This window comes from Nyctereutes procyonoides, unplaced genomic scaffold (genome assembly GCF_905146905.1).
Source record: "Nyctereutes procyonoides isolate TBG_1078 unplaced genomic scaffold, NYPRO_anot_genome, whole genome shotgun sequence".
In the NCBI taxonomy this organism is placed as follows: Eukaryota; Metazoa; Chordata; class Mammalia; order Carnivora; family Canidae; genus Nyctereutes; species Nyctereutes procyonoides.
In genome coordinates, this window is record NW_026575040.1 from 20,818,049 (window position 1) to 20,841,975 (window position 23,927).

Below are 23,927 nucleotides of genomic sequence, written 5' to 3' on the forward strand. Positions count from 1 at the left end.
AACAGAAAAAATTAGCCCTGCTTCTTTGCTTTATTTGTTGGATGAATTCTTTAGAAACAATCTGTTGACCTCCCCGAGCTTGAACTTTCTCATCTGTCAATGACAGCAACAATGCTTTGTGAAGCACTGTGAAGTATAATACATGTGATCGGAATTGAGGTACTATAAATAGTCACACAAATATCAGTGCCTATAATTATGATATTTGCAATTATTTGGGTTTTAGACTTTCCTTCCTAGACATTTATATTTCTTCAATAAGGCACTTGCCTATCTAGAACTTCTTTTGCTCATCATGCAAATATTATAATGCTTTAAACACCCTCTATATAGAAATAAGTAGCTATCCTATTGTCAAGCCCAGCCAAGATGGCAGCACCAAGCTGAACTGCCCCTCCCTCTCCTAATTTCTGGGGATTGGATCTCCCTCCCCAGCTGATGATAGAAGCCTCAAGCAACATTTCTACTCCAATTAGGAAAAATCAGAAAACAAAAACCCCCACAGCTCTGTAAAGGGAAGCAATCATCTTTCATAATTACCTCAGTGTCTGTAGCACATAGAAGACTGTCTCACAAATAAATATTTGCCAAATGAATTATTATTCTAAAGATAGAACTAGTACTAAAAAAAAAAAAGGCCAGAAAATTGGATTTTACACTTTATTTTTCTGGGTCACTGGAGATCTGTAAAATTCCAGTTTGGCTAGATATAGGAGTAGCATATTGATCTCCCTTTCCTGCCTTTAAAATGGTTGTCCACACATGTGGTATACCCAAGAGTTGGGAGGATGAACCCAACAGAGGCTGTTTATAATTTTAAGATTTGTGTCTTGAGAATGCTGGACGGATCCAGATCATTTTAGTGCCTTGACTAGATATATTCCACTCAGAGACAACTGCTTTGACCTATAGGGTCAAATAAGTCACCAGCAGACCACCAGGATTTCCCTCCTCTCCTTTTCTCACACAAAGCACAACTGATGGATGTAGGTGTAAGGTGTTCTTATCACAGCCTGCCTGGTACTTTATAAGGATGAACTGGAAGAACAGGTTAAAATTCAGAGAATCTTCCTGGCAGAAATCTGTGAATGCCAGAGTTGAAAGACATATGGTCACAGGACTGAGGCTATCTATTATGGGCCACATGGGGACTAGTGATATGCAAAGTTACTGAGTAGTGATCAGGAATCAAACCAGAGTATGGAGGAGAGAGGGAAGAAGAAAGAGCACTAGGAAGGAGGGCAGGAGAGATCAAATGAAAGGAGAAAGAGAGGGAGAGGAGAAATAAGAACGAGAGAAAGGGAAAAACAGATACAGATGAACAAACTGTCAGAGAAAAATAGAGAGGAATGACAGGGCCTAATTTCTGCCATTTTAGAGTTCTTATTTTCTTTTTCCTGGATTCCTGCAAGGACTTCTGTGTCCACATAAAAATCCCTTTTCCGTGGTCCAGTTTAAATGTGTTTTTTTTTTTTTTTCTTCCCACCAAGCGGCATCCTTACAGAATAGTCTCATTGCCCCAAGGGTTTGCTGTTTGTAATCTAACTGCTCCCTCAAAATTTGGGAGTTTTGTTTGAATTTTATTTAATTCTCACTTTGAAACTAAGTAAAAGGCCTTCTGTAGCTTGGCCTATGGAACATCACAATGCCATCTTCTAGGATATGTGCTGATCTGAAATTTTACGGTTTGTTTACTGGCAATCAATTCTCTTTGGGGGCCACAAGTTTAGTTAATTCAGCCCAGATCTCCTTCCATATACCCTTCCTCTCCTTGTAATAAGACGCTTTTTTTCTGGGATGAAGCAGTGATAAAGTAAATTTCTTCTATTCTACTGGTTCTGCTGTGTGGGGATGTATAATGGCTCAATCTCATTTACTAAGTGAAAGGCTGTATTGGTTATTATATCTCCCCATTGCCAGGCATATTAATAATGTAGACATATTCTAACCCCACAAAATGTGACTAAACTCCTTGCTCTAGACAATTGTGGAACAATCTTCCTAACAAATGACTTTTTGATGCTAATACCATCCTTGTAATCTAGCTCAGACAACTGAGGAAATACTTCCTTCCCATGTAACCCAGAAAAGGCCTATGCTAGTAATCTAGGCAACAAATCAAATCACTTGATTACGTTCAGGCTGACATTTTAAAATATTAATCTGCTACACTAGGAGATATTAGTATTTAGTTACAGTATTTAAATAAGCTATCTCCTATAGAGTTTAGTTTATGCTTAATTCGTGCTCAGTCCTAGGCTGAACAGCACACAGCATGGTCCAGAGCCATGGGCCTGGCTCTGTGTGTGCCATGCATTTGGTTAGCTGTGAATTAAACATGGGCAACATTCTTCGAAAGGGCCAATGCAATTATGTTTCTATACACAACAATTTTACAAATTTCTGGTGTTTATATGTTAAGAGTTTGCATGTATACTGCCTCTTAATAAAAATTTTATTGAGTCAAAGTGGAGAGTAATTATTTTCCCTGCACTGCCCACTGTGAGACAGATTCACAGAGGCTAAAAGGTTTTCTGGAGGTCAAAAAACATGTCAATCCAAAAAAAATAAATAAATAAATAAATAAATAAATAAATAAATAAATAAATAAATAAATAAAATAAAATAAAATAAAATAAAATAAAACATGTCAATCCAGAAAAGTAATGGAACTTAAGTTTATAAACTAGTAGGCCAAAAAGCTTATTAGTATAATGTGAAGTCGCTCTTCAAGTCAGTACTTTCCATGGACTTTGTAAGTACAGGGATTTGCATAAAATGGGCCCTCAGGAAATGTGGGTAGAATTTAATTGATACCCACAAAGCAAGTGGAGGTGGTTGTCCAGTCAATTACATAAGTAAGGTGTTTAAACACCACTGCTGTGCCTATTCAATACCACCATAAATAAATGAGAGTATGTCTGTACTCTTATTATAGGCATTACGTTGACTAGCCTTTGTTATTAAAATAATTCTTTAATGCAAATTAAAAATATAATTAACAGAGGGACACCCTCTTGCCCTGTTGGTGGGAATACAAACTAGTAAAACCATTCTGGAAAATAGTATGGAGGTTCCTCAAAAAGTTAAAAATAGAATTATCCTATGATCCAGCAATAGCACTACTAGGTATTTACCAAAAGAATACAACAGTACTAACTCAAAAGGGTACATGTACCCTGATATTTAATTTATTTTAATTTTTTTATTTTATTTATTTATGATAGTCACACAGAGAGAGAGAGAGAGAGTGAGACAGAGAGAGAGAGAGGCAGAGACACAGGCAGAGGGAGAAGCAGGCTCCAGGCACCGGGAGCTCGATGTGGGACTCGATCCCGGGTCCCCAGGATCGTGCCCTGGGCCAAAGGCAGACGCCAAACCGCTGCGCCACCCAGGGATCCTCTACCCTGATATTTAGAAGCATTATCTACAATCACTGAATTATGGAAATAGCCCAACAATCCACTGACTAGTGAATGGATAAAGAAGATATATACATATACATACACATAGTAGACTGAAATATTACTCAGCCACAAAAAGGAATGAAATCTTGCCATTTACAATGACATGGTAGGAGTGAGAGCATTACACTAAGCAAAATAAGTCAGTCAGAGAAAGACAGATACCATGATTTCACTCATATGTGAGATTTAAGAAATGAAACAAATGAACAAAGGGAGAGAGCAAGAGAGGCAAACCAAGAAACAGACTCTTAACTACAGAGAACAAACTGATGGTTACCAGAGGGGAGATGGATGGGGCGATGGGTAAAACAGGTGATGGGGATTAAGGAAGGCAATTGCTATGATGAATACTAGGCATCACATAGAAGTATTGAATCACTATGCTGTACACCTGAAACTAATACTATGCTGTATATTAGCTAATTGGAATTTAAGTAAATCTTAAAAAAATAAAGAAATAATGCATGCCTACCAGATTCCCTCTAGGAGAGAATCAGCATGAAGGTTTTAATTTCATAAGTTAGCAAAAACAAAGTACCATCAACTATATAGTCTTCTAGAAAGAATAGTATCTACATCATATACATGTAAACTTCCTAGCTCCAAAATTTCTCATTCAAATAGACAGACTATATTGCCATTTTCTCTCTAAAACTCACTGGAAGAAATTTACTCCTTTTCCTCTTGAGGCAATGGTTTACGATAACCATTTCATTAACTATAGCATAGGAAAATAAAATCAAATGTCATAATTATGAAATGATCAAATATATAATTTACTAGGATCAAAAATAACAAGTACCTTAGATTTATTTAATACTTTATCATTTCAAAGCACTTTCATATACCTTAATTAATACACATATGATGCTTTAAAAGTTATGTGTGTTTACAACCCCTCTTAACCCATATTTCTGCCAGAGCTCAAATGGTCACACCTTTGTTCTTGGCAAACACTCTCCAGAGTGCCCCATTCTTAAATCACACAACATCTTGGTCTTTTGAAGATGAAAATGTAAAAGGTTTTTTTTTAACTTATGTTAAGAGAGGTAAAATTAAAAGTGAAATGACTTAGCATTAATCTTTTGAGGATATCAAATTGCTATTAATGGGGTGATTATTAGGCTTTCAAAAAATTTTAAAAATTTCATTTGAATTTTCATTTTATAGCTTTGCACCTGCCTGCTTTGTTCAGGTCACAGCATTTTTTCTAAGATGATACTTTAGGTGTTGGAAAAAAAAATCCTTCTTTATTTTTATTTGCATCTTCTTTGTGGCTTCAGAATAGGGGATGCTTTATAGTCTCAGCTCTCCTACAACCTACCTGAGATTCAAGTGTTTTATCAGTAAAATGACGGACTTGAATAAAGCAGTCTCTCAGATCCTGTGCCAATTTCAGTTCTGTAATTCTTATTTCAGTAATACTTTCCTATTAGAGCATCTTTGTTCATTAGTCTTTTCTTGACCTCACTATTCAGATTAGAACTTTTTTTTACATGAAAACATTACTGCCATGTTTGCTGTAAAGTCCTAAATCTTACCACAAAGGATGTCATCATGTTACTAATGCTAATAATAATTCTCCCATTTTTAATGCTTACCAAGTACCATGAAACCTATATACATTATCTCAATATAACAATCGTGTGAAGTATGCATCATTATCCCAATTTTTCATATTGGAAAAACTAAAGATCAGAATTTAATTCACCAAAATGCAAACTATAGTTATACTATTAATAATATAACTTATTTTCAGAATGTCAGGATATGTTTTACACTCCAGCTCACAGGGTAGAACTGTCAAGGTAGTGGGAGGCACGGGTGAGCTCATGTATGACATGTATGCATTTTTCAAAATCTGCACATAAATTCACCATGAACTCATTTTCTCCTGCAAAGAAAAATCCTTATAAAAGAAGATAAATTCTCAATTCTCATGCCATTTCATGGTAAAATGAAAGCATTCAAGGTAGATTCAAAATAGTATTTCTGGAACCAGTGATGTAGAATCTCAATATTAAGAATGGAATCAGAGTTCTAGAAACTGACAACAAAAAGAGTTACTGTTAAAATTTAGGCATTTGTTTTTGGTATTCTAGAGGGGACAAATAGAAAATATGTGTGAGTGTAACTTAACAGTCACACATATTTTGTCAGTAAGTAAAAAATATTGTGCAAAAATTATGCAAATTATATATATATTTTTTACATGAACAGCAGAGCACAATGGGTTTGAATTTGAATTTCTTTTTCCTTGAAAACAGTGTTACTTAAAAAATAGATATATTGTCATTGCCATTGTAGATAATGTCTGCTGTCAAAAGAAAAACAGAGGCATATGGTAAATTATATGAAAATTGCCCCAAAATACAGATAATCCCTATTTTAGCCATCCATTCCACTATACTCTTTTGTGTACTTGTCCTAATAATTATAAGGCTTTCTATCTTGTTTGGTGTGAATAAATACTATTTGTGACCTAGATGAGCCCCAGGTACTGTCATACCTAGATCTTTTGGGTGGCCCCTACCTTGTTCGTAGGTGGTTTCCTCACATACATACACTTATCATTATTCAGCTGATTTCTCAAAGGAACCCATTACAGGATTAAAATTTTAAAGTATTTCCGCTACTGTGTCCCTTTGGATGGATATTTTATCTAAACACAAGTAACTGGCAACCTATGGATCAAACATCTCTAGAAGCTGGATGTTGCTTGACATACCTTGTATGGTTCTCATATTCTTTTATTTCATTTTATCAATTACATTCAGATTTTTCAGACTTTCTCATTGTAGTCCACAGACAATAATGGACTGGAAATATCCTCCCAAATGAAAAATCACGAAGTGAGCAAAGTATATGGTTTTCAGTTTACTGGAGGTCTGTCAAGGAAGGACACTGATCCCAGGGAAACAAACAAACAAACAAACAACAACAACAAAAAAAAAACAAGGTGAGCCTTATGATTACTTCAGCTAACTGCCTTGAGGTAGTTTCTGGGCCACTGTCCAAGGAAAAGGAATTCAGGTGGAGTCCACTGGACTCTGGATGAAGAAGACAGAGCCAAAATCCAGGAAGACCCAGGCAGCTAAAGGCCAAAGGCATAATGTCAAAAAGAAGAGAACTGAACAGAAGGAAAACTTTGACAATCTGCAGAGGGTTCCTCTTGAGCAAGCAAGCGAGTCATGGTAAGCGCACACACTGAAACGCCTCAAGACCTGGTGAAGATGCATCAAAAGGATTAGATTCAGAAGTGCTCTGTGCTCACAAAGACCAGAAATTGTGCTTGCTTCCACCTGGAAGACCTGAAAAAACGTATCATTTGGGAGTCAGAAGGCAGAATAATACACAGCAGATCTTGCTTCAGTGTTGAGGAAGAATCAGTGCGAAGCTGAGCACTATTTCATTTCCACTCAACAAATCCTAAAAGCAACATCCAAAAATCCAAAAACCAAACTGTTTCCATGTAATTTAGCTATGTTTCAGAGCAATGATCAATAATGTTTATAGGATGCCAATAATACCCGTCAACTAATGAGGTGATATTTGCAATGTCTGGCATCCAGTATAAAATACCAGGCATGTGAAGCAGCAGGAAAATATGACACATAGCGAAGAGAAAAACTTATCAGTCAAAAGTGACCCAGATGTTAGAATTGGCAGTCAAGGACATCAAAACAGTTACAAGTTTTGCATGTGTCCAAAAAGCAAGGTAGAGAAAGTGTCAAGGGAATAAGAAGACAAGTCACAGATGGGGAGAATAAATTTTCAAAAGGCATATGTAATAAAGGACTGTTATCCAAAACATTCAAAAGACTTGCAACTCAACAAGAAAAAAAACCTTCTTAAAAAAATTCTTCTTGAAAACCTCACTGAAGAAGACATACAGATGGCTATTGAGCATTTGAAAAGACGCTACACATCAAATGTTTTCAGGGAAATGCCAATTAAAATATACCACTACGCACCTCTTAGAATGGTCAATATCTAGAACACAGACAATATCAAATGCTAAAGAGGATTCAGAGCAACAGAAATTCTCATTCATTGCTAGTGGGAACTCAAAGTGGTACAGCTGCTTTAAAAGACAGTTTGACAGTTTCTTACAAAGCAAAATAAACTTTTACCATACAATTCAGCAATTATGTTTCTTGGCATTTACCCAAAGAAATTGAAAATTTATGTTCACACAAAAACTTGCAAATGGATGTTTATAGCAGCTTTATGCTTAATTGCCAAAACTTGGAAGCAACTAAGATGTTCTTCAGTAGGTCAATAGATAAATAAACTGTGACATATCTAGACAACAGAACATTATTCAGTACTAAAAAGAAATGAACTATCAAGCCAGATAAAAGATAAGGAAGAAACTTAATGCATATTACTAAGGAAAAAAGCCAAAATGAAAAGGTTATACACTGTATAATTCCAACGGTATGATGTTCTTCAAAAGACAAAACTACAGAGACAATAGAAAGATCAGTGGTTGTCAAGAGATTCAGGGAGAAGCGGGAATGAATAGGTGTAATATATGATTTTTAAGGCAAAATACTCTGTAGGATACCATAATGATGGACATATATCATTATTTATTTGTCCATACCCATAAAATATAAACCACCAACAGTAACCATAATTAAACATGGTCTTTGGGTGATAATGATATGTCGGTATAGGTTTATCAATTATAAAAGCAACATACCGCCATAGTGGTGGGGGGAGATGTTAGTAATAACGGGAGGCTATGGATATGTGGGGGGTGGAAGGTGCTGAGGAAATCACTACACCTTCCCCTCAATTTCTGTGTGAACTTAAAACTTCTCTAAGAAAATTAAGTCTTAATTTAAAAAAAATGTTAAGTAGAGACACAGAAGATACAAAGACCTAACTTGAATTTCCTGAGATGGAAACTGAAACATCTGAGATAAAAAATACATTATCTTGGATTAAAAACACATTAGACATGACAGAAGAAAAGGTAAATGGATGGGAACACATAGCAATAGAAATAATCCAAAGTGAAACACAGAAAAAAAGGAAAGAAAGAGATAAAGAATAAAAATAAATAAACATACCATCAGTGGGGTGTGGAACAACTCAGAAGGTCTAATATATGTATTAGTGGGAGCTCCAAAAAGTAAAAGGAGAAAGAATATTTAGGGAAATAGCCAAAATGTTTCCAAATCTGAAGAAAACTGCAGACTCACAGACCCAATTGATTCAATAAACCCGACACACAAGAAGCACAAAGAAAACCTCGTCATGGTACAACATAGTCATATTGTGCAACTAATAAAGAAAACATTGTCTTAATAGCAACTAGGGAGGAAAAAGACCTGCACAGAGTGACAAATGAGAGCAATGATGCAAGAAAAACATGTAAACACAGATATGATGGAGAAATATATTCAAAGTAATTAAAAATAACATTCAGAATCATACAATCATCTAAAAATACAGTAAAAGCACTAGACAAACTACAATATCTGTTTCTGATCAAAACTGCACATACTGGAAATAAAAGATGACTGTCTCAACTGGATAAATGGCATCAACCAAAAGCCTACAGCTCATTCCATAGTTAATCAAGAAAGGAATGTGTTCCATCTAAGACAGAATAAGGCCAAGGATGTGTGCTTCTATCACTTCTACTTGGTATCATATTAGAAATCTTAGCCAGGGCAATAGGACAATCAAAACTGTATCAGGTTTCTTTTTGTGTGAAAAATGATAGCAGATTCTAAAATTCATTTGGAAATAATTCAAAGGTTCTAAATAGACAAAATAACTGAAAAAAAATTAAAAGTTGGGAGACTAAATCTAATTTTAAGACTGATTATAATGTAAAATTGCAGTAATCCTGACTGTGTGGTGCTAGCACACATATTGATAAATAGATAATTAGAGCAATCTAGAAATAGACTGATCAACATCCATATGGATAGCTCAATTTTACTAAAGGTGCAAATGCAGTTTAGTAGTAAAGAAAGGATAGTGCTTTCAAAAAATGGTGCAGGAACCACTGAAATCCGTATGCAAAATAATAAACTTAGGTCTATAACTTCTTCTACCATATTAAAAATTACCTCAAAAATGTAAGATGACCTGAATGTAAAATATAAAAGTATAAAAACTTACACAAATACAAAACACAAAAACAATAAAAATGGGCAAAATAAACACTTAACTAAAAAAGATACATGGACAGTGCATGAAAGATTCTTGAAACCATTAGTCATCAGAGAAATGCAAAATAAAACCACTATAAGATAACACTACACTACACATATGTAAGAATTACACAACCTTAAAAGACAACTTACAAAGTGTTAGGAGGATAAGAAGACTGGAACTTTCATACACTGGTGTCAGAAAAATTATCTTAAAAATTAAATCTATTCATAACATATGTTTACAAATTTTCAAACAGCTTTATTTTTTTAATAGTTAAAAACTAGAAACAAATATCCCTCAAAAGGTGAATGCATAAACAAACTTTAATATTTTATTACAATGAGGGATGCCTGAGTGGCTCAGTGGTTGAGCATCTGCCTTTGGCTCAGGATGTAATCCTGGGGTCCTGGAATCAAGTCCCACATTGGGTTCCTCACAGGGAGACTGCTTTTCCCTCTGCTTATGTCTCTGCCTCTCTGTGTCTCTCATGAATAAATTAATAAAACCTTTAAAAATATATTTTATTACAATGAAATGCTACCTAGCAATAAAAAGAAATGATCTAATGCTAACTCCTGTTACATGGATAGATTTCAAAATAATTACACTGAGTGAACCAAACGACACAAAAGAAGAATGCATACTGCATGCTCTATTTATATTAAAATCTTCAAAATGCAAAATGAAAAGTATTCTACAGCATCATAAAGGCAATCAGTGATTGTCTCATTGTGGGGACAGTTCAGAGCAATACAAGGTTAGGGATATGTTCATTATATTGTCAGTGGTGATGGCTTCATGGAGGTATCTGCAGGCCAAAACTTAATACTATCTATTAAGTTTTATCTATTAGCTAAAATTGACTTACATTTTGTCAATTTTACTTCAATAAGCCTGATTTTAAATTTTCAAACTTCTATCTTCTCCTGAGAAACTGGGAGCTCTAGCTGCATTGCATCTGCATAATTATGTGGCCATGGAAGCTTTATTTTTCCAAGAGTCACTTGCTCTATCTAAACTTGCCATAGTCCTGTCCTTTTCTGTTACCCTTAACCTTCTTGATTCATTTATTTGACTGCTTTAGAAATTTGAATTTATGACCATCAATTGATTTCTTGACTTCTGTTAACAAACAAAAAAATGTTAAAATAGTATCTTCCATCAGCGTAAAGGCAGGAAGTAGCCAAACTCATTCTATGGTATCCCATTATTTGGTCCCAACTGATTTCCCAGACCTATTTCTGAATATTCCTTTCATCAGCCCATTTATACAAAGCTCTATATTTCTTACTCACTGTTGCCTACATTCCCAAACAAGCCTTATGTGTTGGGTTTGCTCTCTTGGGCATGTTAACAAGATCCTTGTTTACACCATTGGTATAGAAAGGAGGGAAGAAAATGAAAGCACTCATTTCTAGGAATTTTCATTTCTATCAAATGCTAATTGGAAGGCTTCTTAGGTCTCTAGGAAGAAAAGAACCTATGCCAGAAAAATAATTTCTTGCTGTTCGGTACAAAATATAAGAGGTTTAAAAAGAAATGAATTCTCAAGAAATGAGAGGTTGTAAAAGTTATCATCAACCATTTCATCATGGTTTGGGTGTGATGGGCTAGGTGATGCCCAAAATCTTTCTACTCTCTTTAGTCCTAAATCTTCAGATGTTAAGATATTGCTGAATCAAGCCAGTAAATTGCAAGTTATATTGGGTCAACTGAAATTACAGGTAGTATTTTTAATCTTTTTTCTCCTGTAAAGTCACCCCAACCATGCCACCTTTTGTTTGACATATTCTTTTTATTCACTTGCTTCCAAAGATAAAGAATAGTAAATATGAATATTAAGAGCCTTTAAAACATTAATTTCACTTTTCATAATTTCTGCTTAGATAGTATTAAATAGGAGATAATGATTGCTTCTATATTTTGCATGCCTGTCTTAAATTTATTCCCACATATATCAATACTTGTTATAGTTTCACATTATATACTTACAAATAAAACTTCTCATCCCATACTGGGTTCAAGTTTCCAAAAATGGTTTTAGTTCTTCTTTTGTTCTTTCCTACTTGAACAGTAACATATGGGTCACTTGACCCTGTTTTGTCTTTTGCTTGTAAACCTTGTGCTGAAACCACTGAAATAAATGAAAATAGACATTTTTAATATAAATATTTCCTCAAACAAAAAAAGGAATAATGAAAGACAGAGTTTCTAATACTTTTCACTCATGGTTTGCTTTTATTGTCATGAACATTAGGACTTAAAAATATTTAATGAAAGAATGAAAACACTGAATATTAAAACATTCCTTGAATATTTGCTTTCACCTGTAATAAGTAGTAGCTATATACATACACTTCTATACACATACTAGCTACGTACTTATATATGTATTACTGTTTACATTATAGAGAAATAAAGATGCACATACAATATGCAAAAAGTTATCCAACACAGAGGTCTATGATTTAAAATTTCTATTTATGAGTTTGCTGTCACTGTTCATCAACTCAACCTAGTTAAAAAAATGCATCTTTATTTTTTCTTGAAAGTACCATATGAGTAAGTTAAGAGACTTGGTAAACATTAACACAACATATGTGCACTTGCTGTTGTAATAAGCAACTCCAGAGGTACATATTATTAGACATCACTAAGCTCAAATTGCCCTGACTCAAGAATCAAATGTCTGGGGAATATTGATCAAGGATTAAGTAAAATGATGTGTTTTCTCATTAAGAAAAACTGACTAAAGAGATTTGTCTTTATCATTAAAGATGTCTTTAATGTCTTTAATGTCAAATGTCTCTATCATTAAAGACAAATTACTCATGTAATTTATCAGTGGCAGGCAGCTCAAAACTAATCTCCCATAAACTTCAGGGTATTGATGAGTATATTGTAAAAGAGAACTTCTTCCTCTAGAAGAGCTTTCAATTAGAACAACAAACAGACTGAAATTACTTCAATTATCTAGTATATATTTTAGAAATTTGAAGTACCAACTATACTTCTTGTCAATATTGACCAGATTTAAGAATTGTACTTATTTTACCTATAATCATTATTATTAGCAATGATTTCTAAGACATAAAAATCTCAATGTGGAATCAAAATGTTAAAGGCAACTATTTTTACCTGTAATGGTTATTTTTGCTGACCACTTAGATGTCCCATCTAGTACACTCTGCTTGGCCGCTTTTGTGTACTGCACAAAATCTTCTTTAGAAATCTGAAACATTTCCTGAATTACTTCAAATACCTCTGGCCTGTTTTTCTCCCTAATCTTCATTCTTTCTTTCATAGCTGTAATAATGGTCTGAGTCTTGTCTTCGGCACCATGCTTAGAACTCTTTTCTGCTGCTCCTATAATGGAAAAATCAATGGTGACATCAATGCACATAAAGTTAGTTTTTGACAGCTCAAGAGAGGGAGAAAAAGAAGGAATAGGAGAATGAATAAATGCTTTCATTCTGAGGAGTCAGGGTACCTTGTTCATGGAACATAAATGTTGCTGGACAAAATATCTAGGCTGAGATTCCAAACCAGCCTTTGTGTTAATGGCAAGTAAATGGACTTCCATGATTCCCAGTTTTTTCAGTTGTATTATTTGGTAAATCAAGTATTGTGCAAATATGTGGCTTGAATATCCAAAAACAAAAAGAATGCACTCAAATATGGTATATACCACATGTAAAATAAAATTAAAAAATAGGATATATATGGCAAATGTCCCCCAAAAAACAGTATTTCAAATACCGGTGTTCAAAGTGCTTAATTATTTTTAATGATGGAATTTATTATTTAAGTGCTTAAATTCTTCTTGTGAAATAAATAACCAACACTCTCTGTTATACATTGAAATGCAGGGTAAGATTTTACTTGAAATTTAAGTGATTCTTCTATTTAAAAAAAGGATTCGGAAACCACTGTGCTAGATGACCTCTAATCTAAACTCGTGACCTGAACTCTCATTTTGTGATATGGCCATAGTTTTCAATAGGCTAAGTTCTTTCTACTCAAAATCCTTTTTGATTTCCAGGATTTTTAAATTAAATTAATTTTTTTATGACTGGTCTCAACTTTCTGGGTATTTTTGTTCATAAAATGCAAATCCTTTTGGCAGTGAGAGATTACTAAAAGTCCATTCCTGGATCCCTCACCTCTAACTACCAGCCAGATATTTTCAGTGCTCTGTGTGGCTTCTGGGCTATGCAATGTTTATACAACAAGCTGACATTGAACCATGATTCCAACTCTCATGGCTTCTTAGTTTGAAATAAGAAAGCAAAACCCCATGTACCAGTGCTGCAAGAACTGCCACTGCTGATACAAAATAGGTTTTGGTGCTGAACAAATGAGATGTAGTTTCAGAATAAAAAACAAAACTCATGTTCATGGCTAGTAACAGTTCCAATTTTTATCCACATGACTGTAAATATTCCAACTTAGAATTTTTTGAAATATATTTCTAAATAGGCATTCTAATATCTGGTAGAATGTTCAGAGATTAAATAAGATAATTTATCTGCATGATTTCTACCACAAAGGAAAGCCTCAGTAACGTTCTCTGAATCTAAGTCTTTGAATGTTAAGTGCAATTTAAGCAAAGAAGCTAAGAAAAAGAGGAAAAGGTCAGCTGTTAGCTTTCTTTATAATAAATTCATATTCAATTCAACAGTAGTACTTTAGTGAAAATCTTGATTTATTTGAAAGTATAGCATTTGTTTCCTAAGTGGAAAAAAATTCATTCATAATAACCAAGGTGCAATTAGAGGAAGTTAAAGGGATGAATATTCTAATGGTAAAAAGAGCAGATTCCCTGTCTTTATCTTAACAAAAAACAAAACAGAACAAAGTTTGAGGACTTAAATCACATTTAAGAGAATACTAAAAATGAATGCATTACATTTAAGTTAATTTGAAAGGACATTCTAAATGCCCTAGTCATCTGTTAAAACAGACCCTAGAACAGCTACACATTTGTAAATTGCATATCCTTAAACAATTAAGCATGTCTGTAATTTATCAACAATGGTTTAACTGCACAGTGCATAATTTTTATACAGTAAAACTAGCTTAGGCTACATTGAATAGTTCCAGCTACCAAAGAGTTTTACTTCAAGTACTGAAATGTTCATTAAAAAGAAAGAACAAACAGTGGTAACTTGAAAAATTTGATTCAAAATTCAAAGTGCCCCCAAAAGTCTGGTATTTGACAGCCATCCTAAGAATGAACATTCAATCAGTGAGAAGTGCCATAAAATGCAATTCTCTCCCAAATTTCTAAGTAAATATTACTGTTTTGCTATTAATGCTCCCAAAAGCTAGAGAAGAAAATGTTAAAGTTCTTGAAAATTACATGTATTTTGGATTATTTTTCTAAATTCAGGAGGAGCCAGATGACCACCACCCACATAAAAATGTTCTTTCAAGCAATCACACCAAATTCAAAGGTGTGATTTAAATATCAAGAAATTTTAATCTAAATTTGGTGTCGAGAAATTTTTTTTTTTAGTCTAAAGGAATCCAATCTCTGTACTTAACAACTGCCTCTTGAATTTTTTAAAAGAATCAATTAGGAATGTTTGACAATCAGCTGTGAAATCCTTCACCAATGCTCTTGATGCTGGAGTAGAAAACTAATTTGTGGACAACAGACAACCCATCAACTGTGAAACCACTATTCTGGGGAGAGCAAGTTAACAGAGGTTTATGTTTAAATCTTTTATCTGTTATTTCTAGGAAAAGATATGAGGCATTTAAAAAATTCTACTTTTACATGTTTTGATCCGAGGGAAATTATTTAACTTAATTCCATGTAGGAGATACAGAGACACCAATCTACGAGCACTTTCCACTGCCTATTGTTTATTGAACCCACATATCTCATTTGATTTTTCTGATGAAAACGTTTTTGAGGTAGCTGCAATTTGCCATGAATTTCCAACTCTTTGTGTTTATTATTTTCCTTCAAGCTTGGTCTGTTTATCTCAAAGTCAGAGATAAATTTGCATTTATATGACTCTTCCTTCAAAGTGTATGACAGAAGGTCTTGTAGTTTCACTGAAATACAGTGAGTAATATGTCAACCAGGGATCAACAGTAAATGAGATCAAAAGAGATAATGTACAATGAAAGCACTTTGTAAAATGTAATACATTATCCAAATGGAATGCATCATCGTTACTTTTAAAAATACTTAATTGACAGATCAAACGATACAATTGTGCAAAACAAAATTCTTCTTTGCAAGAGATACAAGAGAATTCATCCTTAAGCAGAGGCAAACTTATCCAACATGGTTCCCTTCTACATAATTTAATGGGATAGCCACTTAATCAGAACCCTCACTTTCTCTATAATTTTATTACCCAAAACACATATATTTCATGTGAAATTCCCAATTTTACCACCTTTCATGGCAATTTACAATTTCAGTGTTTCTTTCAGATTATTATCTGTACATCTAACAGCTACAACAGTCTCTCTTGGTCCCAATTGCTCCTCTTTCCAATTTTTTCTCAAGAGCTATTCCAAAACATTTCTACTTTCTTCAAGCCACTTACTTCACCCCATTAAACCTCCATTCTGAGCATAATATCTTATCTCTTCCTTAATAGGAATAGACGCTTCCCTAACTCAGTGGTCATATTTTCTCCCTTCCCCTACTAAAACAAACAAAGAAACAGCAACAACAACAAAATCAAACCTGATCTGTAATATTAGCAGATTTCTATGGTGTAAATACCTCTAACATGGCTGATTCTAAGTAACTGCCTTGCAAAATTCTTAAACATTTATCCATCACCTCTGGCCTGGCTGCCTGTACATCCATTTACCTTACATGCTAGCCTGGAAGGCCAACCTTAACCAAATGTGTGTTCCAAGTGTCAAGCAAGCTGTTTAGAAAACGGAATGCATTCAACAAATAGAGAAGATAAAATATTTCTTGGGAGAAACCTAAAATAAAATGATTGCCATATTTGAGTGTTTAGTTTGGCTCTGGATTCAATTTTATGTGTTAGGAACTTTGTGAATGCTCTCACCCTAAGGCCATTATGCTGGAATAAAACAAAACTAAATTCAATGTAAAATGATATGCATGTTGTGGAATCTTATGAAAAGACAAAGTACACTGGGAACTTGGCTTCAGGTTTGGAATTTTCAGAAAACAAAGGCTGTGTCCATCATTAGAAAGCAGAAACTGGTTGGCCTATATAATACTTCATGCACTTATAGTCAGCACAAAAAAAAGGGCATAAGTCCAAATATAAATGGAATAAATATATCAAGAAAATAATTCTTAAGTAAGGCAAAGGAACATAGTGGCTCATGATGCTTTGCTTATACTACAAGGAGACAGTCCTTTGTGAATCCTAACTTGCCACTTACTAACCATCTGAAATTAGGCTACTTGGTCTCTGTAAACCTTAATTTTCTCGTCTGAAAAACAAAAGGAAATAATAGTATCTTTCTTAACAGAGTCTTAAGAATTAAATAAGTTTCGTATAAAAGTTTCAATACTAGTAATTGAGCAAGTATAAGGTCCAGATGTCACAAGGTGAAGATACAAGCATGTATTACAGAATTTTATACTAACATGGAATTTGGGATTTTAGCTTTATGATTACTTGACTTATAAAGCAACTCCTTAAAAGCTCTCCCCATGGAACAGTGCCACATTCAATGTCTGCCTTGCGCTTAATGCTCTGTATGTATTTGTTAGATGGGAGCCAATGAAACACTGAAAGATTTAAGAAAATAAAACTCAGAGAAATTGGAAGAAACTATTATATTTTTTGCTTCATATCCATAAATTTTTGTTTGCATTTGAGGCTGGTGAACCCAGAGGAGGTAAATGGTTAATATGCATGGAAAACATGCAGGTCTGATACTGTGGCATGTATCTCACTAGGAGTCTCTAGTCTAAGAGACTTTATTGCTTTTTCACCTTTCCCTGTAAAAACTTATTGGTCAGCCTGCTCTTGGTGCCTCTGTCTGTCTTTCTCATGAAATCTTATAGGTGGGCATGGAGCTGGTATTTTCTACAATTTTTCCTTTAGTTGTTTTACAGCCAAGACAATCCTCTTCTTTTAACATGCCCCCAATCTCTCCAAGGAGCAGATGGACAGCTCCTCCAGTCTTCAAATCACTTGTCTCCTTTCCTTTATACAAGCAAAGCTACATACTCTACACAATTTGGGGAATACAACAAAGAATTGACAATTAATAGAAGGATAGCTGAAGGATAACAGACCTAGCATAGCATCATCTCCCATTCTCATAGGTTACTCCTCACAGACTGGGAGAATGTGGGCAGAGAGCTCCCCGCACCTCCCCACCCCCCGCCTTTCAAGGAACCGCCACTTTCTATGGAGTAGTTTTACTTCTGTTGAGCAGGGTCCAAAAACAAAAATCAGCCTTTCTTCCCCACCTCGCCTACCTCTACCATATCCAATCACACCATTAGTGATAAATACAAATTTTGAGAACAAGTTCAGAAATATTTGCATATTAAAAGAAGACAAAGTCAGGAATGCACTCTCAAAATTGTATGTCAAAGCTATTACATCAAATGAGCATTATTTAGATATTAACTTCCTTGAGATTCCCAATTATTTAAGAGTCAAAAGTTATGTAGCTAAGGGGAAAATCTAATTTCAACAAAGGAAAACAAAGTGCTCAATTCCAAAAGCATCTTTACTATGTAAGGAAAAAAAAATTAAGGGAGAGACGGAAAGAGGAAAGATATTTTTTTTGTTCTTACCACTTTTCACAAGTTTTTTTTTCATGTCTTAAAAAAAATGAGAAAAAAGAAAACAAAATTTTAAACAAGTTTTCTATTTCTCTTTCTAAAGTAGCCTCTGAATGGAAGTTGGCTGAACAACTAGTTCATAGTGTTATCAGAAGCTAGCCAAAAAAAAAAAAAAAAAAAAAAAAAGAAGCTAGCCTGGCATTCATAGCTAGGCTATGCTGTTCTCCTCTTGAACATGAATAAACTTGAAAACAAGGTCACTATACAAACCACAAAATACAAAATGAATTAGTGACTACTGTTACTTTGCTAAGTACCGATATTACTCTCACTCTTGTATGTCCTCCTGGTAGATAAGATTTTTTAACCAACACAAATTGTCCTCACTTCCAAACAACTATAGGTTGCTGAAGGGTAGGTGGGAGAGGGGATGGGGTAACTGGGTGATGGACATTAAGGAGGACACGTGGCGTAATGAGCCATGTGTTATTTACAACTGATAAATCACTGACCTCTACCTCTGAAACTAATAATACATTTTATGTTAATTAATTGAATTCAAATAAAATAAAACTATGAATGTGTTTTTGGTGGCTTTAACTGAGGGGCATTAATAATTATCATTAACTTTTCATGTATGTAGAAACGATGCTCAGGTTTTGAAAAATTCCAGTAGCAGCAGTATTAGAAACCAGATCTTTCTCAAGTAACTGAGGACTATGAAATCTAGATATATATCTATATATATCCATTGCTTATTTATGTTGAATATCTGTACCGCATCATGTAAGGCATACTCACCATTTTTGTTCCCCAATAGCAGCCTATCTCAAACCTGAGGATGCTCTGTTACTGGTTTATTCCTTGAGGTTAAGAAAATGATCATTGCATTACAGTAATTATTAATTCCACTTTTACCCAAATTTATTTATTAGATGATTTTCTCTTTAGTGTTGTTGAAAAGCCAATGCAGTAGGTAAGTTGTAATAGGGATACACTCCAAACTTGATGGGTTGACCACAGAGGACAGGCTTTGAGTTATCATAATGTGTAGCCAACATCTGGGCAGCATAGTTTGCCTAAAAGTCAGGGGTACTCATGGGAGGGTGGAAAAGCACAGTAAAATTAATCAACTTTCCATGTTTTCTCTTATAAACTTTGCATGTTTCTTTATAAATTAGGACAGAACACTGGGCTGGAGTTCAGAGACCTCAGTTCTAACCCTATCTATATTATCCACTTGATTCTTTTTGACAAGAAACTAGATTATGTGAACTCAGTAAAATCAGTAGATAGGGTTCCCCAATTCCTTGATCTCAAAGGCTCCCCTAAAAATCTGTGATTCCACAAAGAATGATCTTTAAACTATTACATGCTATTTCTAACTGCAATTCTCATGCCTTCGTTTGTTGCATAAGCAATAATTATTAAGCAACTAACTATGCTACAACGTGTGATAAATTTTGGAGAAATGAAGAGGACAACCTCCATCCTAGAGCAGTGGATATACAGAATCCTACTTCTAAGCTTCTTGAGTACTTATTATAGAAGTATTATCTCGTGTAATTATTGTTAAAAGAGTAGAATGTTCAAAGAGTCTAAGATATGTGTTCACATCTGTTCATCTCAGTTTTAGAAAATATGTCTGAGTCTAGGGAATATTGGTTACTTTTTCTTGAGCTCTGAAAGCTCCTACCCACAATAGCTAATTAATATACACAAATAACTGACCATCTTAAGATATCACAGTTGCAAAATGTGGTAACACAAATATAAAAGTAAGAGAATCAGTATGTAGTTTGTAGATAGGAATACTCTAGCCAAATTTTGTTAATGCTGTGAATTTGTAATGGCTAATAGAACACATGTCAGTGGGAAACACACAGATCAAGAGAACAGCTCACAAGATGCTACTTTTCTGAACTTTTGGCAAATACTTTCTATCCTTAAGGAGGTAATTAAAATTTCCAGTTAAGAATTAAAAGTAGGCAGAATGCGTATTCAGTGGAATTCTGGGATTTTTTTCCTTGGAAATGTGTAAGGAAGTATAAGCCAATAGATTAGGTACCATGATTATTTGTATATTTTTCCAATTTTTAAAGTTGTCTCTTTTTTACTTCAAAAAGATAATCAAGAAAAGTACTTTACATGTGATCTCTCTTCTACTTATGTCTCAGTCTGCACACAACTTCAACCCATCCAACATACATATTTTTTTATCAGTTTAAAACTATCACTGTAATTGTCATGGCAAATTCCTTACAGGTTATATATTAACTTCACTTAGGGTCACCAGCTGCTCCTCCAGTAGCAATAGTTCAATTCTTTCACCACCAAATGTTGTTTCCAAAACAAAAATGAAATGTCTTTTTGAAACAGCAGGCCACTCATGAGTTATTAAAGAAACAACAGGTGGACTCTGGCCACTGACACTGGCTTGAAACTGAGAAAGGAAGAATAAATCAGGTCTTTTTTCTCATGGATTGATCTGCTTCTCTTTGGTCTCTGTTTCTATCTGCCATACCACATGGCTTGCAGCTTTGGGCCAAGAAGGCAGCAAAGCATAGGAACCAGCACCAAGTAAAATTGCCTCACCAGGACCTGAGGTGCGGTAGTTCGGGGGAACTTATTTGACATTTCTAGGAATCTCTGCACCTGTGAGGGATTACTGGATTCATGAGCAGGGTTTTCAATTACCTGATCTAATCCCACTTGACTACAAGTGTATAGATCACAGTCCCAAGATTTGACAGGAGCGATATGCCAAACTCAAACTGACTTTAAGTAACTTTACCTACTCTCTTTGGCATGGATCAAGGGTCAGACCACATGTAAAGTATATATATTTTTTGTTTTTATTCTGAGTGTATGTGTTTATATGATGACAGACAGCAAGGTCTTCAGAAAAAGATTAGTAAAATAATAAGGGTTTTAAAAACCTGAATACTATTATTTGAAAAAGACAAGTATTAGTAAAACCTCATACACAAAGGAAGTCCATTCATTAATATTTTCCCCAGGATAGAAGTTCAAAGAATAGAAGTTACCAGGAGGCAGGGCTTGGTTCAAATTGTAATTTACACAGTGCCATTTTCTAATTATGAATTGTTGCATTTTCCTAGAGGTGTTCAAACAAAGAGTGACAATTTTGAGAAAAAAAATCATAGAACCTCCTCATTTTTACAGGAGGCTGGCTGAATTAGCTATACCTTCCAATTCTGATTTCCTATTTTTATGCTCTCCTTTTCTTCTAATATAGGCATATGTGTAAGTATTTTATACAAGGTGTGTCACCATAGCAAACTTCTTGCTGAAGTCAATGGGAAGAGAAATTTCTTAAGGAAATGTCATTGATTCTGTAGGGACAATTTCAAATTTTATTGATAGTTATTGTGGAAAGTGAAGTTAAATTCATATACTTGCAAAGCCTCTTTCTGTTCAACACAAATGTGGATTTTAGGAAAACAATAAGGAGGTATTACTAAAGAAAATATTCCCTTCCTGGGGCATTCATACCCATCCTCATTTTTCTCAACAATTTTTGATTCTTTCAGTTTACATGTGCATTTTAATGAAAAACCTCAAAAAAGTTGCTTAATTTAGCCAACATCCATCAATGTATCTTAAGAAACAGAAATAGATACTATAAAAATGTTTCTAAAGTTGAATGAAAGTGTGACATCTTTAGTCTCTAAAACACAGAGAAGAATCAGCTCATTTCTAAAGTATAATCTACATCATTTTTTTTCCTTAATGGATTCAAGCCATTTGTTTCTAGATGGCAATATTTTTTGTTTTTTCAAATGTCACTGCCTGTTTACCATTCATTTTTTAAATAAATGGACTGAATCTAATTGGATTATGAGATTATGTAAATTAGCTGAGTAGTATTCAGTCAATCCCCCTTCCTCCTAAGCAGTTATTCCTGAATATATTTTTTATTTTTTAGAGAAGAGACACTACCTATTTTGAAAAAAAAATGCATTTATTACCATTAATAGCCTCCTTCTGATCTGATGGTGTAGGGAGAATATTAATAAAGTAGAGAAAATGTGTATGATTTACTACAAAACCAGCAGACAGCATTTCTGATTTAATCTTTATTTTGACATTTTCCTCTGATCCTCAATTTTACACAACCCATGGATGTTATACATTCACTGTATTCATATAAACAATAAACAGAAGGGACAATGTTTACATGTGAAAAAAAGGATTTGCAAATGAAAGTCCCTGTTTAAATAGATTTCTTTGGCTTTTTTTTTTTTTTTAAGTAATTTAAGGGTCACAGCCACAACCAAATCAATGCAGCAGTGAAAAGTCAGTAATATGTATTTTAGACTGTGATGTTTTTTGGCATTTCTGGACCTAATCTAAAGAAGCAGTATAAAGAATTTTTTTTGGAAATGGAAAATTTAAGATAACTTGTCACAAAGGTCGAAGTGACATGTACCTATTCAGAAGTAAAAAGATGGGGAAGCTATTAATATTCATTGAGCATCTACTATGTGCCAGACTTTTAGCAGAGACTATTTCATTTAGTCTTCCCCATAACCCTCTGAGGTAAATTTTATTATTCCTGTTCATTTAGTGGAGAAAAATGAAGCCCTGAGAAGTTAAAAAACTTATCCAAGGTCACATATCTGGTAAGTTAGATGTGTCTTTGATATTCAAACACAAAATGTCCCAATTCCAAGAATATGACTCTGTCAGGCAGACACCAAATAAGCTTGGGAAGGAATTCAGATTGCTGTAATCACAAGGGTGTGCCTTAAGCCTTAGTCCTTGTTTGAGGAACATGACTTTCCACATTCCCACTTCCACACAGGGCTATTATGAGATAGAAGTGACCAAACAGATCAAAAGTCACTTTCAAGCTTTCTACTTGGTGAGCTTGTCATTGCTTATTCTGAGGAATCTAAGTCAGAGCCCCACACCGTGGGAACATATCATCAAGGAGATGACTTCATGGGTGATATGTGAATCTTTGTGCAATAGAAGGGGTGGGGGTTGGAATTACTGAAAACCAGCAGGAACTGAAGAGGTCTAATCTGAAAACATGTAGGATAAGGCAGGCTCTGCTTATATATCTTTAGCCCAATCAGGTACTCACTCTGCAAACAGTCAGCATTTAAGAGATCCTGACACTTTTCATGGCACTTCACTCCACACTCCAAACACTTCATGCCTTGCCGGGCAATGCCCCACAGAAGCCCTTCACACTCGTAACAGTAGGTGGGTGTTGTTGCCGTCCAGACTTCAAAATTGTGGGGGGTGGTGGAGGACATGGGGTAGATCAGTGCCTGTAAGGTCTTCCTGAAGACATGTATTTTCTGTAAAGATGAGATAAATTACAATGCCAGCCAAGTCAGTGGATTTGGAGAATTTCAGCATAAAACTATGTTATCACTTTTCCCTGAAAATGCTATTTTGAAACAGCCTCTTAATTACTGACTTAAGTAATGATAGTAAGCACAGTCATTCTGCTCACTTATTCTTCTCAGCATTCTAGGGCCCAATTC

General features: G+C 34.5%; 1 protein-coding gene across 2 annotated transcripts in view; it reads right to left on the reverse strand.

Annotated features, from left to right (window-relative positions):
- UNC13C (unc-13 homolog C) overlaps nucleotides 1-23,927 on the reverse strand; it is a 546,797-nt gene that overhangs the window by 314,830 nt on the left and 208,040 nt on the right. For both annotated transcript variants that reach the window (XM_055319980.1, XM_055319979.1), the window contains 3 exons: nucleotides 23,519-23,738; nucleotides 12,786-13,013; nucleotides 11,640-11,781 (listed from right to left, as the gene is read on the reverse strand). In XM_055319980.1, the coding sequence (XP_055175955.1) occupies nucleotides 11,640-11,781; nucleotides 12,786-13,013; nucleotides 23,519-23,738 (590 nt within the window). The remainder of the gene's footprint in view (nucleotides 1-11,639; nucleotides 11,782-12,785; nucleotides 13,014-23,518; nucleotides 23,739-23,927) is intronic.